This window comes from Petromyzon marinus, chromosome 32 (assembly GCF_048934315.1).
Source record: "Petromyzon marinus isolate PM22_M1 ecotype Great Lakes invasive population chromosome 32, UKy_Petmar_22M1.pri1.0, whole genome shotgun sequence".
In the NCBI taxonomy this organism is placed as follows: domain Eukaryota; kingdom Metazoa; phylum Chordata; class Hyperoartia; order Petromyzontiformes; family Petromyzontidae; genus Petromyzon; species Petromyzon marinus.
Window position 1 is genome coordinate 7,349,493 of NC_133698.1, and position 17,840 is coordinate 7,367,332.

General features: G+C 46.6%; 1 protein-coding gene across 5 annotated transcripts in view; it reads right to left on the reverse strand.

Moving 5' to 3' along the window:
- Nucleotides 1–10,388, reverse strand: part of LOC116948121 (protein Aster-B-like) — a 137,942-nt gene extending 127,554 nt beyond the window's left edge. For 2 of the 5 annotated variants that reach the window (XM_076071251.1, XM_032964506.2), the window contains exon 1: nucleotides 9,481–10,388. In XM_076071251.1, the coding sequence (XP_075927366.1) occupies nucleotides 9,481–9,527 (47 nt within the window). In that variant the 5' untranslated portion in view covers nucleotides 9,528–10,388. The remainder of the gene's footprint in view (nucleotides 1–9,480) is intronic. The other 3 variants (XM_076071250.1, XM_076071254.1, XM_076071255.1) reach the window with 3 other exon arrangements.
- Between the last annotated feature and the right edge of the window lie 7,452 nt (nucleotides 10,389–17,840).

The window sequence follows — 17,840 nt, forward strand, 5'->3', positions numbered from 1 at the left end:
CCAACGCCGACTGAGACACTCAGACACTCGGAGACAGATGGAGATACCCAGAGGCTCATAGACACTTACAGAGATAGACAGGAGCCATGGCGTGTGTGCCACCCATGGGCAGGAAGCCGGCTGAGCAACTGACCTTGCAGCATTATCCTCCCGGTTCAAATTTCCCACTCGCCTGTGTCGGGGGGGGGGGGGCGCCCACCGCACTCGTTACATGCGCCACTGGGCCGGCAGCAGCGCAACGCTGAAGAGGCGCCCCCCGTCACTCTTTGTTGAATGGCCGCGATCGAAATAGGCGGCAGAGCGTGGTGGGGGAGGTTGGTATGGCGGGTAGTGCGATGGCAGACGGACCACATTCACAGCCCATTAACAATCCACTGCTGGGTGAAGGCCTCCCCATGGTCATGCGCCTGGTTTGTTTGACCTTACTCCGCCACACAGGTCAGTGCAGGATTGGCAAAGGGTGGCCCCGTCATAACCAAGCCATTCACCGGATTCGAACCGAGAACCTCTACAACAAGTGGCAAGCACGTTATCGCTGGGCCACCTCCATGCCCGAAGAGAGACACACGTTCTGTGTTGAGACACGGAAAATAATCCTTTGTATATTTGCTTTAACCACAATTCTCCAAGGCAACGCAGAAAGAGTGTGCGTAAGGGTTTTGGCTTTTAATTACTTTTGCTATCCCGGAACTCGGTACGTCAACCTGACGAAATTAAGAAAGCACCGTGACGTCGAAACGCATGGCAGTGCAGATCTGTGTGATTGAAAGCTGCAGTCCATCAACATTTCCTTGGAAGCTGGTCGTGTCTTCTCGATTCACCCCCCGCCCACATAACAACGCACCTCGGAATAAATGTAGCTGGGGCTGAACTATTCCTCTTGTGAAGCCCCACTCGAAGCAAACACTTGACGCTACACGCCCTGCCCGGACTCCCAAAAAAATAGGCATGTGAGATCACGAAATACAACGTGCCCAAACTTCCATAATAACATGGACCTGCAAGGTGACACCCAAACAACACAAAAATGGCAGCTGCACACTCCCCTTCTTCATAAACAAGGATACATCGATTCCACAACCCAATTATGAAGGATACCGCCGCCCACCCCCTTCCCAAGTAATGTCGAGGAAATATTAAAACACAGTGTGAAAATCGGTATTCTTAGTTAGTCATCTCATCATTTGTGTTCATATGATCTGGCCGAGTGGCCCGGTGGCTAGAGTTTGTGGCTCGCAATAAGGTCACAGGTACAAATCCTAAACGTGGGTCAAATGAGCCACTCATCTCTCCAGGATGAGCGCCACTTTGTGGGAAATCCAACGGCGATTGTCATACACAAATTTTAGTTGCTGCTGTAGGCACATGGAATCCCCAACAGTGCTGAAAAGTGGAGTCTTACCCGCATTTAATATATCTGGAAGGTAAATAGCGTAGAAAATTATTGTATAGTAAGCTATCAACAAAACTTCTTGAAAAATGTTGATAGATTTTCTACCAATGTCAACAATTTGAATACTAAGAAGGCCTGACCTTGTTTAGCTTCTGGGACAGGAGGTCAAAACTGCCATTGGAAGGCAATCGCTGTACATTCCTTTGCTTTTCATTTCAAAATAAAAAATCTAGTGGTGGGGCACATTGTTTTAATCAATGCATACTACCTGTTGTGACATGGATGAGAAACGTAGACATTACTGAATTTTTTTTTACAAATTATGAAAAGTGTGAACAGAAGCATGGAGGGGAGAGGAGGCTGCTTGGAATTACATTGAGACAGGAAAAGGAACAAATGGATTAGAGAAATATAGAAACTCAGAGCAGAATGACTATGCTTCACTACGTTGTATGAAGGTCAGCGTGTCCGAATTTCAACACATCCGATTAGCACGGTTGGCTATGTACGGTGCGAAAAAAATTCAACAAACATACACACATCACGCCTTAAATTAACTTCTCCCGCACTTGCTTAAGTCTGACAATTGCCTGCCACTGATTTGCTTCTGATGAATTCCAGCACCTGAAGTCTGACCAAGGCCAATAATGGAGAATTAAAGCTCCGTGAAATTTCCATTTATGGGTTTACACCGTGGTATGTAGCGAAGGTGGAATTTAGTTTTTTTTTAATAAAGTATAACACGAGTTTAAATAAACAAACATTCAAAGAAAACTAATAACAAGCACCGAAGGCATTGTAGCTGGCATTCTCAAAATAAAACAAGAAATGTTTTCAACCCCTTTGTCTGTATTGATGCCAGGTCGTGCCCTGAACGGTATAAAACACTCAACAAGAATAGATTTAAATAGACACATTGTATCTGGCAGCTACGATTATGTCATATCTGCTAAAACAAGATTAAAACAATCGTGCAAAAGTTTAATTAATTCCAACGATGGGTTCATACCCACCGGTTTATGAAGGCTGCAATAGCGGTTGCGTCTCTGCGTGACTAACATTATAATGATTACTACAGTTAACGTGATGCTCACACTTAGGAAAATACCATATGATAAACGGTACACAAATAATCGTGTTTTTTTTTTAAACGTAATATAACCTCACACAATTGATAAAATATCCACTGAGATTTTAAACAGTCTAAAGAAACAAAGTGACGAAGCTAATTCGTTAACACTTTTAACCATAATGCAGGTTTTCAAGTTTTTGTGGGAACGTAAGTAGTAGTCAATGGACTGCGCTCCAAAACAAGCAACCTGAGTTAAACTCCCAGCCACTGTTAACATCAATGGCGAGTTATACCTGAACTGGTCCTGTGCTTCCTCTAGGTCTACTCAGCCTTAAATAAGGTGTGGTGTGTAACCAACAGCACTTGGGACACCCAAAACGGCCTGGCATGGTGCTGGCCACACACCCGCCTTGTGCTCGATGCTGGCCTCAACAAGTGCTCGCTAACAGCAGCTGCCCCAACAGTCAGTAATTAACCAGATGAATAACCTTTGCCTTTGCTACGTCAGGGATAAAGTGTGCAACGATCACGGCAATTCACGTTTTATTTAAGGCCATGGCGTACGTCGGTGACGGTATCTAAAACCTCCTGTAAGTTGACTCAACCTTGCATGGGTAGATTCTGTAGTGCGGGACTATTCACAGTAGCAGCAGGGAGAAGGAGGAGGGTAGATTCTGTAGTGTGGGACTATTCACAGTAGCAGCAGGGAGAAGGAGGGTAGATTCTGTAGTGTGGGACTATTCACAGTAGCAGCAGAGAGAAGGAGGAGGGTAGATTCTGTAGTGTGGGACTATTCACAGTAGCAGCAGGGAGAAGGAGGAGGGTAGATTCTGTAGTGTGGGACTATTCACAGTAGCAGCAGGGAGAAGGAGGAGGGTAGATTCTGTAGTGTGGGACTATTCACAGTAGCAGCAGAGAGAAGGAGGGTAGATTCTGTAGTGCGGGACTATTCGCAGTAGCAGCAGGGAGAAGGAGGAGGGTAGATTCTGTAGTGTGGGACTATTCGCAGGAGCAGCAGGGAGAAGCAGGGTAGATTCTGTAGTGTGGGACTATTCACAGTAGCAGCAGGAAGAAGGAGGGTAGATTCTGTAGTGTGGGACTATTCGCAGGAGCAGCAGGAATGAGGAGGAGGGTAGATTCTGTAGTGTGGGACTATTCACAGGAGCAGCAGGAATGAGGAGGAGGGTAGATTCTGTAGTGTGGGACTATTCACAGTAGCAGCAGCGAGAAGGAGGGTAGATTATGTAGTGTGGGACTATTTGCAGGAACAGCAGCGAGAAGGAGGAGGGTAGATTCTGTAGTGTGGGACTATTCACAGTAGCAGCAGGGAGAAGGAGGGTAGATTCTGTAGTGTGGGACTATTCACAGTAGCAGCAGGGAGAAGGAGGAGGGTAGATTCTGTAGTGTGGGACTATTCGCAGGAGCAGCAGGGAGAAGGAGGAGGGTAGATTCTGTAGTGTGGGACTATTCACAGTAGCAGCAGAGAGAAGGAGGGTAGATTCTGTAGTGTGGGACTATTCGCAGTAGCAGCAGAGAGGAGGAGGAGGGTAGATTCTGTAGTGTGGGACTATTCGCAGTAGCAGCAGGAAGAAGGAGGGTAGATTCTGTAGTGTGGGACTATTCACAGTAGCAGCAGGGAGAAGGAGGGTAGATTCTGTAGTGTGGGACTATTCACAGGAGCAACAGGGAGAAGGAGGAGGGTAGATTCTGTAGTGTGGGACTATTCACAGGAGCAGCAGGAAGGAGGAGGGTAGATTCTGTAGTGTGGGACTATTCGCAGTAGCAGCAGGGAGAAGGAGGAGGGTAGATTCTGTAGTGTGGGACTATTCACAGTAGCAGCAGGGAGAAGGAGGAGGGTAGATTCTGTAGTGTGGGACTATTCGCAGTAGCAGCAGGGAGAAGGAGGGTAGATTCTGTAGTGCGGGACTATTCACAGTAGCAGCAGAGAGAAGGAGGAGGGTAGATTCTGTAGTGTGGGACTATTCGCAGTAGCAGCAGGGAGAAGGAGGAGGGTAGATTCTGTAGTGTGGGACTATTCACAGTAGCAGCAGGAAGGAGGGTAGATTCTGTAGTGTGGGACTATTCACAGTAGCAGCAGGGAGGAGGAGGAGGGTAGATTCTGTAGTGTGGGACTATTCACAGTAGCAGCAGGGAGAAGGAGGAGGGTAGATTCTGTAGTGTGGGACTATTCGCAGTAGCAGCAGGGAGAAGGAGGGTAGATTCTGTAGTGTGGGACTATTCGCAGTAGCAGCAGGGAGAAGGAGGAGGGTAGATTCTGTAGTGTGGGACTATTCGCAGTAGCAGCAGGGAGAAGGAGGGTAGATTCTGTAGTGTGGGACTATTCACAGTAGCAGCAGGGAGAAGGAGGAGGGTAGATTCTGTAGTGTGGGACTATTCGCAGTAGCAGCAGGGAGAAGGAGGGTAGATTCTGTAGTGTGGGACTATTCACAGTAGCAGCAGGAAGGAGGAGGGTAGATTCTGTAGTGTGGGACTATTCACAGTAGCAGCAGGGAGAAGGAGGAGGGTAGATTCTGTAGTGTGGGACTATTCACAGTAGCAGCAGAGAGGAGGAGGGTAGATTCTGTAGTGTGGGACTATTCACAGTAGCAGCAGGGAGAAGGAGGAGGGTAGATTCTGTAGTGTGGGACTATTCGCAGTAGCAGCAGGGAGAAGGAGGGTAGATTCTGTAGTGTGGGACTATTCACAGTAGCAGCAGGAATGAGGAGGGTAGATTCTGTAGTGTGGGACTATTCACAGTAGCAGCATGGAGAAGGAGGAGGGTAGATTCTGTAGTGTGGGACTATTCACAGTAGCAGCAGGGAGAAGGAGGGTAGATTCTGTAGTGTGGGACTATTCACAGTAGCAGCAGGGAGAAGGAGGAGGGTAGATTCTGTAGTGTGGGACTATTCACAGTAGCAGCAGGGAGAAGGAGGGTAGATTCTGTAGTGTGGGACTATTCGCAGTAGCAGCAGGAAGAAGGAGACGGCCGTTCATGGTTTTGGCCACACCATTCCTCCTCTGTGTGCCATGCCGACCTTAATAGGTGCTTGCTAACGGCACTCGCCTGTTGCAGTCCACGAGGCTAAACAAGGACCTTTGTTTTTTTTATTTAAAGCTTTCGTGACTGCAGGGATTCATATTCTTGGTTCTTTCGGTAAAGTCACTTTACCGAAAGAACCTAGAATATAAGGACCTTTGTCTTTCGATGTGCCAGGCAGCGTACGAATAGGCAAATCCCACTCCATCGCGCCCGAATGTGGGCAGAGCATGAGGCGCCCCAGGCAACGCAACAAAGGAAGCGATCCCCTGCACAAAGAAGGCACGCTCAGACAGTGTGCCTTTAAAACTTTAAAATGCAGACACCAAACGCACACAGATGGCAGTAAGCCGTGGGTACCCAAGTCGATTACACTGATGGATTTAGACCACACCTTCTCAGCAAATCACAAGCTCATCGCCTCCGTTCGAGAATAAGTAAATACTCAGTTCGGATTATTCGCTTTTGTTCTTTTGCTTGTGCTACTTAATGTAAAATCCAACGGACAGCTTAGCTGTATGCTGTAAAAAGGCAACACTGTCTTGCCTTACAAAGTGACAGTTCAAGCAAATTAAGCCACTGGCTCATGCACATCCCCCCAATTTCATACGGACCAAAACATGGAATAATATTATTGTTTTTTACTACTTGCACGGTCCTCTTTTTTTATTAATCTACTGCTGGATGATGGCCTCGCCACACTGCATGTTGTAGGGGTTATTTTGACCATATTTCGCCAAGCAGGTCATTGGACATTGAAGACAGGGAATATAGACATAGGATAAAAAAAATAGGCGTAATATACAATAAAAGATTTTGCCAACCTGCCTTCTACCGACTACAATGTAGCCCCATGGTAGCCGATATCACAATGTTTACTGAACGGTCATCATTTCAAGCGCTATACAGGCTCAATCATCCTTAGCCTCGAGATGTGACAAGACACTGGTGCATTCCGTGTGATTTAGTCAATAGTTTTTTTTTTGTTGTTGTAGAGCTGGAACGATCAGTGGGTTAAGTCAATAAATCAACAAAAAGTCGTAATGTTTTCAACGTCAAAGCTAGCGGCTGATGATGAAGATATCACCAAGAAGCCATGCCCAACACCTCCCCGTTTGACGGTCCATGTGGCAATATCAGCCGTGACTTTTGTCCAATTACAGGATAACCATGATAACTCATTTGTCAACCGGTAACTGGTTGAGTAATTAATTACTTCCATTAAAGTGCTTGGAAAGTCGATCCCTTGGAGGTCGTGTTAACCAGTTGACTAATCCATCGGTGTCAGCTCGGGGTTCGTAGGTCAACGGTGAAGGGTACAAGAACACTTGACTCCTCTTGGCACACGAAAAGAATTAGTTAAACATCATCTTGCAATAAACTAGAGCGGAGTAGTAGGAAAAAGTGAACTGAAACTGGTGCAGACAGTACCTGTAAACACTAAACTCTTTAGCCACTCAACACACACAAAGTAGTACGCGTACCAGCTTAAACAATTACACTTAATTGTTTTAATAAGTCGACAGCGCCACAAGGCGAGTGTGAATTACGCCACTTACATTCTATGAAGCTCACAGAGGAAGCCAATCCCACACCCCAAACAAAAAAACCGGACTAACCTTAAAGAGAAAACGACATCCGTTAATTAGTGTGCAAGCGACAAATGCTCCTTCAAACATAATACAAGTTTTTTTAGTTAGATCGTGTAAATATGTGTCGTCAAACCGGCCACCACCCAACACAGAAGATTAGTAAAGGTTTGTCACGTAAACAGAACGTGCCAATGCGTTACTAGTACAGCAACACCGGTGTGTTTGGAGAGCCAAGCCACAACACATCGCTAATCTGAGGACGACGTTTCGCCAGTAATTACAACCGGCATCATCAGGCGGCTGCCAGACCTGTGGAGAAATCCTCCCGTTTCGTTCGCGAAAGCCTTTAACGTGTTAAACTCCACCTTCACAAAAAAAACCCGACTTACCCTGTGCTTCGTCAACGAGCGGGTGGCTAAAACAACAACAACGAACTCCACAAAAGCACGCGTTGCTCTCGCCAGGGTCAAGGCTTGACACATCATATACACCTTTGGGGTTGGTGAAATGAGTAAACTCCCTGCTGGCGATTCACCACTTGACAGGCAAGCGCTGTGATTCCTGCCACACACACAGAGAGACTGGACCCCAACCACAGCAACGTGGAATTTCCACACCAACGTGCAAAAGTGAAATTCTACCGCAGTACGTGCACCGTTTTGTGCACAGTGGAACAATACAGTACAATACCGCCGTATCATCACCGACAAAGGTGATGAATCAATACTGTAATACACACAAAGGTGTGTATTACAGTATTGTATACACAGTGTACAGTATTGGTGCTGTGCACAGTACGATTGTGTATCCAGCAATGCCGTAATGGAGAACAGTGCTGTAGTCACACACTGTTTGTTAAAGATGATGTACATTCTTACCAGTTAGTCGCGTATACAGTATTGTATACTAAATATTGTCATTGTAACATTACCATAGACAAAGAGGAATAATGTTTGCATTGAGCTGTGTACAGAACAATATAATGTGGCTAAACAGTACTGCACAGTACCGTGCAGCACGCTGCAATGTCAACTACTACACAAGGAATATTTACACAGTAGACTATAAAGTCGACTTTACTGTATATTGTACACACGTTAGTGTAGATTGTAAGGGCTAACGCATGAAGTGTCTAGTATATAATGTACAACATTCATGCGGTATACTTCAAATCTACACAGTGCACTGCATTGCAAAGCATTGCACACGGTAAGTACCGTTTCTGTGCTGCATTACTTACAAAAGTATTAACTCTATTTTAGACTAAATATAGGCCACTTTAGATAAGCATATCGTGGACGAAACATAAAACTGGAGGCAGTGTACACTATTGTAGGCGTAATATAAGCGAGCGTTATAAAATCATTAAATCCGATTGTAAAGTATGCAATCTCTTCGCAAAGTATAAAAGTTAAACATTACAAACCCATTTGTCAAGTACAAAACTATTGCAGTGGATGTACGTTGGAGCACGAACGTGCTGTGACCACTATATTGTGCTATACACAATAAATCGAACACAATACATCATTATACATCACTGTTTACAAAGCATACACTCTATTGTGCATTTAACAGTGCATTGTTTCAAAGTGCTAACTCTATTGTGGCAAAATATAAACTATGGACGAATCATAAAGCCTAAGTGAGGGCGAATTGGGCAATCCCGCAGTCAGTCCAGCACTCACAAGCTGTAGTAACAGTGCTACTACACAATGATGTTAACAGTACTGTGCATTGCTTACAAAGTATATAATGTATGCCGTAAACAATGCACAGTAAACTCTGCTGTAGAAAAAAGTATTAACTCTAGCGCATTACACGTCTGTAGTGTGTTAGTGTACAGGTGTAGAGTAACGTGTAGCAAACACTGAGTGCCATTGTGCCACGAACGGGCTCCACGCCATCCACGTGTCTCGCTCAATCACGACGCAAAACAACAGCCACTTCGTCAACAATAAACATCATTATCATCATCAGCACCGACACATCGCAGCGACTCTCGCATCCACGTGTCTCGCTCAATCACAACACAAAACAACAGCCACTTCGTCAACAATAAACATCACCACCACCATAAACATCACCACCACCACCATCATCACCAACTACACCATCGCCACACATCGCAGCGACTCTCCCATGCACGTTTCCTCGCTCGATCGCAAACTAAACGGGGACCATCTTTTAATTGCATTACCACCATCATCGTCATCAATCACCGTAATAACCGCAATCATCATCATCGCCCACCGCCGCGCATCAACACAAAAAGGGGGCACCCCAATCCCCAACCACACGTTTCGCTCGACCACAACACAAAGCCACCGACAACTTCAGCTCCATCACCGCCGCAACCACCACCATCAAACCACGCGCCACTGACCGCTCGCCCGGCGCCTCCAGCACCGTCACTTCGGGGATGGCCGTCATCGTTCCCCCCCCCCTGCCCCCGTGGCAAGTCGAGCCGAGGGTGCCGAAGTCTCTGCGGGTGACCCTGGGTACCGGGCGACCTGGGTCCGAGAGATCCGAGCGGCGAGAGAGCTGGTCCGGGAGCCCTGGTTCCAGCAGCTGAGAAGTCGGGACTTTGGGGTGCTGGGGTCCTGGGACTAGGAACGAGTGACGCTCCTGCGCCCTGCGACGCGGGGAACCCGATGACCTAGGAGCTTGAGACCACTACTCGGAGGATCTGAGACCACCAGATACTGGACCTAGCCTGGGAACCGGAGACCTAGAACCCGTGACCTGGAACCCCGTTACGCGGGACTCTGACCCCGTTAGCGGGATAACTGGGACCCGTTAACCGCGGGTAGAAACCCGTTACTTCGCACTAGGATCCGATAATCGAGATTTGGACCACGTTAACCTGACCCTATGACCCGTTACGCGGGACTGGGACCCCCTACCCAGAGAACTAGAACCCGTTAAGCGGATTTGGGACCCCCGTTACCTAACTCGGGACCGCTAATCTGGGACGTGGTACCCCGTTAAGCTGGAGCCCCGAGACCCGCTTAACCGGCGGTCTGGACCCCGGGATCGGGGGAACCGAACCTCGTGACACGGGAAGCTGCGATCAGAAACTCGTTACCTGGACCCCGTTAACCTGGGGGGGGACCTGGGGGGGGGTGGTGGGAGGGGGGGTCCTGGGGAACTGAGGACCGGGAGCGACCGGGAGCCGCCGACCGCCGCCGCCGTCGCCGCTGCTTGGAGCCCGGCGCGGGGATCACAGCTGATCGTCCCACAATGCAGCGCGGCGACACCAGGGGCAGCAGCGAGTCCACTCGACGCGATCCGATTCTCGCGATTAAGAATTCTACCTCGGATCGATTGCGCGAATCGATTCCTTTTTTGTAATATCTGTGGGGAAGGTTAAATTTAAAAAAATTAAATGCCAAACCAAAAACAAATCGTCAATAACACTTGCACCGAAAGGAAAAGCACATGAATAAGGGTCATTGCCTGAAAAGTCGCTGGAGGGATTGTTGCACCACAATGCACACTCCGAGATGTTTTCCAGTGGTGTCACCCCAACTGATATATTTACTTGACATCTGTAACAAAGAGCGTCATAGTTCATAGACTTCCTCCGGTATAAACAAATATATTTATTCTGACAATACCGTGAAGGATGGGCGACGGCCTCCCTCCATCAGTGGTTAGATCATGGCTCACGATGATGATTATGTAGCACAATAAACTACAGGAATCAAATACAGTAGTAAGGCTGGCCCATCATACTGCTGCTGTTGTATACCTACTCTTGATAAGGATGATGCTCACATAAATATATGAAGAGACAATTAAAGCGTTCCTCAAACTCGATATTTTGCACTGTACATCCACTTAAAAATCAAGATTATGTGTACGCTGGTCAGCAGTGCACATTCAGAACATGGCATATGACTCAACAGGGAGGCTTTAAATACATGGTGTGCAATTTGGGATAATGATGCTTGGAAAGTAAATATCGTAATAAGAATTTCCAGCCTTTTTACAGTCCACCCTTCTTGGGTTTATTTGTAACATTTCACCACGATGGTTTGAGATGGTTAAGGGAGGATCCAATACCAATTCAGATACCACTTGCCACTGATGTTAACCAGGGCCCGGAATTGAACTCAGCTTCAGAGTTCATAGCGCAGTATGCAAACCACATAGCAATCGCTCCACCTCCTTGGTAATAGTAGTACAGTACAGTAATTTGTTTACAATACTTTCGTGCAATCACAATCCTGTAATACTGTAGTGTTAATGATATTGCGTGACACTATCGGTCATAGAATAGAATTTCTAATTATCTATGTACCGCAACACAACGATGAAACACACCAGTTATCATAAGACGTAAATTATCACACTGTTGTGTGCTATTAAAGTTAACTTACAATTATGTTAAATGCTTATGATTGATGGCAATTATTGAACGTTCCGTGACGTCAGGAGACACGATTATCGTGTTTCATCACGTGGCTTGCATGTATAGATTTCATCTTGTGACCAATAAGTGCAAGCAAGTGTATTTTTGGCACATTCGCACAAGTAGGCATGATGTCAGAGTGTTTCCAAAAAGTGATACCTATATCAGATAACAACCTTGAAGGAGAATTACACACCCACAAACAATGTGAGGTCTCACGTACGAAGTATGTTACGTTGGTCTTCACACCCTTGGGTAATTAATTGGCGTCTGATATGACTTTACAAAGCTGGCTGGTTGGATAAAGCAGCTCAAGGAAAATTACCTTCAGTTGCTACCTAATATAGTGTAATCTCTGGAACATTTTCACTTATGTTTATACAACTGTTCTAAGCTTCCTATGTGTAACTAGTAGTTTTTGTTGTTGTTGTTTTGATTTACCACCAGGATTTGATTGTCACCATCATGTTTACAGATGTATTCAAGAAGAACTTGTTTTTACATGAAGGTAAATGCAGTTGCCATTTGAGTCAGGATTAACCCATTAAATACAACTTGCATGAATCAAAAACATGTATTCTTAAACGCGTGATTCAGTGCATGTATCGTTGAGCTTAATAATCAATTTTAATTGATGACTCCATGCATCGTTACACACCTCTCGTAACAAGTCACAGCATTCATTTGGAACAAATAAAAAAAACACGTCACATTGTTAAAGTTTATTTTGTTACATGGATGATCCCGTTTATCCAATTTCCAGACTATTTAAAAAGGGAGATCCGTGATGCGTGAGCATAGCAACAACAACAAAACAAAGACATCAATATTGCAGAGAACGAATACACAAGGTCCTTAAGGGATATTGCACAACTAACAAAGGAGGCATTTAGCGATCCTAAAGGAAACACAAATCAAAAACAGTGCAAATATGATCATAAAAAAGTTAGGTGGTGTAAGATTAGTCTAACAGTGACAAACACACGTATGGTCAATGCGTAGGTTAACATGATGTGGATATCTGTGTCAATCTTATCTTTGGCTGATTTGGGCAGTGTTAGTAATCTTCACAGTAGGAAGGGCCATTGTCCATAACGTTAGCCTTTTAGAGTTTATTATTTAACCATGTTTCTGTTAAAAGGCAGTGTTAATTGTGAATGTGGTGAGGATTTTTTTTATTTGTAATCATGTACAATTGCAAATAATATCCATTCATACTTTAAGTTTTTACCATGGAAGATGTGTAATGCACGTTTGCAAATTCAAAATGTAATTTGTTCAATTTAAATAAGTCAGCTGAGGGCGCATCAAAGTGTTTTGCGGGGTTATTCATAGCGATGTCGGTCTTCGATCACTAAAAATAAATGGGTACGAAATAACACCAGCTCCTCCAGAAAAGGTTATGTGTTACAAACGTCAATAAGTTTCCACTTCACCTGACAACGACGTTTGTTCATTGGCATGAGATCGAGTGGCTTCATCTCCTGGCAAGTATTTAGTGCCTTTTTCTTTCTGCCATATTTCTCACTCGTGGGGTCTGGATTCCTGATCCTCTTGCACCATTCATTCCTGTCCTGAGCCACCTTCACGTCCACTCCACGTGTTCATATAACGGAAACACCATGCAATAATTAAACGCGCCCTCCTTCGGATACCTGCAAAAATACAGGTTGTAAGGATGACAAGGACAACACACTGTATCATCTAAACTGGTAATTTTTAAAAATGGTTGGAAAAAAAGTATTTGTACAAATGTTACTTGTGTTTGCTAATCTGTTTTGACTGGACTATTGGCTGCTACATGATTTGTTTTTACTTGGCCTGGCCAACTCGTATCACGACACAGTCCTTCAAGGACACCAGCAGTGCTGAGATGTGGCCACCAAATGCAATCGTGGATGCAACACAAGGGGAGATAAAAAGGTTTTTCTATGCAATGTTTACATCGGAAATTTACAGAGGCGGGAATGTTTATTCTTCAGTTACAAGCGTGACATTGACTCAGGCACAGCGGAACGCTTTTAATCAGGGTATACTAAAACAGACTGCATTACTGCATATATAGATCATATAAATTTTATAGAGTTGGAAAAATTCAACACAGTACCGTACAGGCACTGCATAATAATTGAGATCTCTTTGCCAAAAATATCACTGCATGAAGGCTTAGCCTGTGTCGTCAAGGCGGTTGTTTCACTATACTACAACACAATGGTCAGTGCAGGCCAGTTGTGAAGGGGGGTCAGGGAAAGGTTCAGATATCACTCGTCACTCATGTTCACTCGTGGCTGGAAAATAAACCTCAGGTGGCAGAGTTTATCAGTAAGATATATAAGTAGCAAACGCACATTCTCCTGAGCACAGGATGATGGCAACGGCTGTGGTAATCCCAAGGTCTTTGGGAGAGATTAATACTATTACAGTACAGCACTGTAACAGTATTAATCGTCTCAAAATTCCATTATGCCAAATGCACTGCGTTGTAGCTTTTCAAGTCACATTGCTGATGTCTGTGGAACATTTTTCACGATTGCATTTGCTACGTACGCTCAGTTACACACCGGCTATAAGAAACAAAACTGAGACATTGGTAAGGTGCCAAATTTCTCAAGATTGTCATATTATGTGCCATCAAATTTCAAAGTGACCGTACCAAAACTGGCTATTACAAATGGTGGACATGCAATTACCCAATAAACCACGTCACCGTTGGCCCAACGGTGGCATTTGGTTGGCCCAAGGTTGAGACATAGTTGGTATTTAGTTGGCCAAACGTTGGAATATGTTGGCGCAACGTTGAATCAAAGTTTGTATGTTGTTGGCCCAATGTAAAACCAACGTTGGCATGCCGGTTGGAACCTTTGACCTAACGGCCGAACGTCCCATGTTTACTGGGTATAGGCTGCAAATACCTTCGTTTGTAAATATTTTTTTTTAATGTCTAGTTTTATTCACGTTTCACCTTGCAAACCGACCAACAGTTGTACACCTATTTTTTTATCATCATCACCAACTCCTTATTTTAGACCAGGTAAGAGCCATTGGACAGCAAACGATCCTTTTGATAGCATTAAATTGAAAAAATACTGGGGCATCATCATCAGTCTTGGTCAATCCACTGCTGGATGAAGGCCCACCCCCAATGTAACAATAATCCACCTCGTCCCTGCACACGAGCTAATTTCATTGCTCCATCTCCCCTCTGGATGTCCTCTCTGGGATGCGTTCCATTCCTTGGATATCAGTTAAATTACGTGACCACCAGCCACCCTCCAAAAGCCAAATACTGTACATTAACGTTACAATTATGAGGCTTTTTATTTCAAAATTATTTTTAAAATAATACTGGAAACTATGCACATGATAATTAATGTGAGTTATACTGTCTTTGGTTATCAGCGTTAATTTAGAAAAGTCATTAACATGTCCTGTACCATTACATGGCCATGGCATTAAAGGACACAAAACAAGAAATCAGGATGCATTATCAGCCTTATTTAGGATACATCCCACGACGTCATTCTTCTAATAAGCTACCCGACTAATTAATGCTCCGAGACACACGACTGTTAGTCACAATAATTGGTCAATTGTGACCTCAGTATAGTGCCATGTGAAACGTATAATTAACACATCAGCATCATGTTAACGTAAATACGGTGGCGCATTAACCGTGCCGTATTCTCCATGTGTAGAGGCGCACTTCTCTCCCACCGACCACCGTACATGTAATTTTCAATCACGAGTTGGGGGTGCGTCTTTTTTTTAACCCCGCAGGTGAATGTGTGTGACAATCTTTGCGTAAAAAAAAAGATAAGTTTTGTCTTACCCTTCCAGGTGTTTAAGATGTTCAAATACCAAATAGAAACCTTTTTGCAAGGAACCGTGTCAGCATTCATCGCACGTACTTGCGGTGAACATGCAAACACAACATATGCTCTGATAATTATTATACACGGGCATTGTCTTTTTAAAGCTGATTGGCCTACACCAGAGACAGCCATCTGTATGGCCTCGTCTCACCACCAGTGTCAGAGCACAGAACGCCAACAAATGAACAGTACAAAGACAAGCAGTTTCAAAGACTGCCATATATTATTATCAAAACATGTTTTGTGTTTGCATGTCCACCACAAGTGCTGTGTGTGGTTAATGCAGACATGATTCCCTCCTAAATGTATTCTATTTGGTGTGTGAACATCGTAACCCCTGTCAACTCAGTCAGTCGACCACATGGCACCTGCTGGGTCTGTCCCGAGACCTCCGCCTGTCAGCAGCGAGCTCTCGACACTTCACGTGGTGGCCTCAAAGTGCACCTGGCCTGGCACAGGCTCTGTGGTGACATTTAGTGACGAATGGCGATTGTATTGGTATTAGTGGTGGGGGGTGGTAGTGGTGGGTACAGCTGGTGGTGCATTGAGGTGGTGGTGGGTACAGCTGGTGGTGCATTGAGGTGGTGGGTACAGCTGGTGGTGCATTGAGGTGGTGGTGGGTACAGCTGGTGGTGCATTGAGGGGGTAGTGGTGGGTACAGCTGGTGGTGCATTGAGGGGGTAGTGGTGGGTACAGCTGGTGGTGCATTGAGGTGGTGGTGGTGGGTACAGCTGGTGGTGCATTGAGGGGGTAGTGGTGGGTACAGCTGGTGGTGCATTGAGGGGGTAGTGGTGGGTACAGCTGGTGGTGCATTGAGGGGGTAGTGGTGGGTACAGCTGGTAGTGCATTGAGGTAGTGGTGGGTACAGCTGGTGGTGCATTGAGGGGGTAGTGGTGGGTATAACTGGTGGTGCATTGAGGGGGTAGTGGTGGGTACAGCTGGTGGTGCACTGAGGGGGTAGTGGTGGGTACAGCTGGTTGTGCATTGAGGGGGTAGTGGTGGGTACAGCTGGTGGTGCACTGAGGGGGTAGTGGTGGGTACAGCTGGTTGTGCATTGAGGGGGTAGTGGTGGGTACAGCTGGTGGTGCATCGAGGGGGTAGTGGTGGGTACAGCTGGTTGTGCATCGAGGGGGTAGTGGTGGGTACAGCTGGTGGTGCATCGAGGGGGTAGTGGTGGGTACAGCTGGTGGTGCACTGAGGGGGTAGTGGTGGGTACAGCTGGTTGTGCATTGAGGGGGTAGTGGTGGGTACAGCTGGTGGTGCACTGAGGGGGTAGTGGTGGGTACAGCTGGTTGTGCATTGAGGGGGTAGTGGTGGGTACAGCTGGTGGTGCATCGAGGGGGTAGTGGTGGGTACAGCTGGTTGTGCATCGAGGGGGTAGTGGTGGGTACAGCTGGTGGTGCATCGAGGGGGTAGTGGTGGGTACAGCTGGTGGTGCATTGAGGGGGTAGTGGTGGGTACAGCTGGTGGTGCATCGAGGGGGTAGTGGTGGGTACAGCTGGTGGTGCATTGAGGGGGTAGTGGTGGGTACAGCTGGTGGTACATTGAGGGGGGTAGTGGTGGGTCCAGCTGATGGTGTATCGAGGGGGTAGTGGTGGGTACAGCTGGTGGTGCATCGAGGGGGTAGTGGTGGGTACAGCTGGTTGTGCATCGAGGGGGTAGTGGTGGGTACAGCTGGTGGTGCATCGAGGGGGTAGTGGTGGGTACAGCTGGTGGTGCATTGAGGGGGTAGTGGTGGGTACAGCTGGTGGTACATCGAGGGGGTAGTGGTGGATACAGTTGGTGGTGCATTGAGGGGGTAGTGGTGGGTACAGCTGGTGGTGCATTGAGGGGGTGGTAGTGGGTACAGCTGGTGGTGCACTGAGGGGGTAGTGGTGGGTACAGCTGGTGGTGCACTGAGGGGGTAGTGGTGGGTACAGCTGGTGGTGCATCAAGGAGGTAGTGGTGGGTACAACTGGTGGTGCATTGAGGGGGTAGTGGTGGGTACAGCTGGTGGTGCATTGAGGTGGTGGGTACAGCTGGTGGTGCATTGAGGGGGTAGTGGTGGGTACAGCTGGTGGTGCATCGAGGGGGTAGTGGTGGGTACAGCTCGTGGTGCATTGAGGGGGTAGTGGTGGGTACAGCTGGTGGTGCATCGAGGGGGTAGTGGTGGGTACAGCTGGTGGTGCATTGTGGGGGTAGTGGTGGGTACAGCTGGTGGTGCACTGAGGGGGTAGTGGTGGGTACAGCTGGTGGTGCATCGACCGGTATTCTCGTTTAGCCAACCCATGGCACCTGCTGGCTCTGTCCCGAAACCTCACCCTGTGTCAGCAGCGAGCCTTCGACACAAAATTTATATAACTTTATCGGTATAGCTTTATTGACACTGATCAAGAGTTTATGGCTGAGGGGGGAGACGGGTCGGTTGGGGGGGGGTGTTGGTTGGGGGGGGGTGGGGGGTGGGTTGGGGGGGCCGAC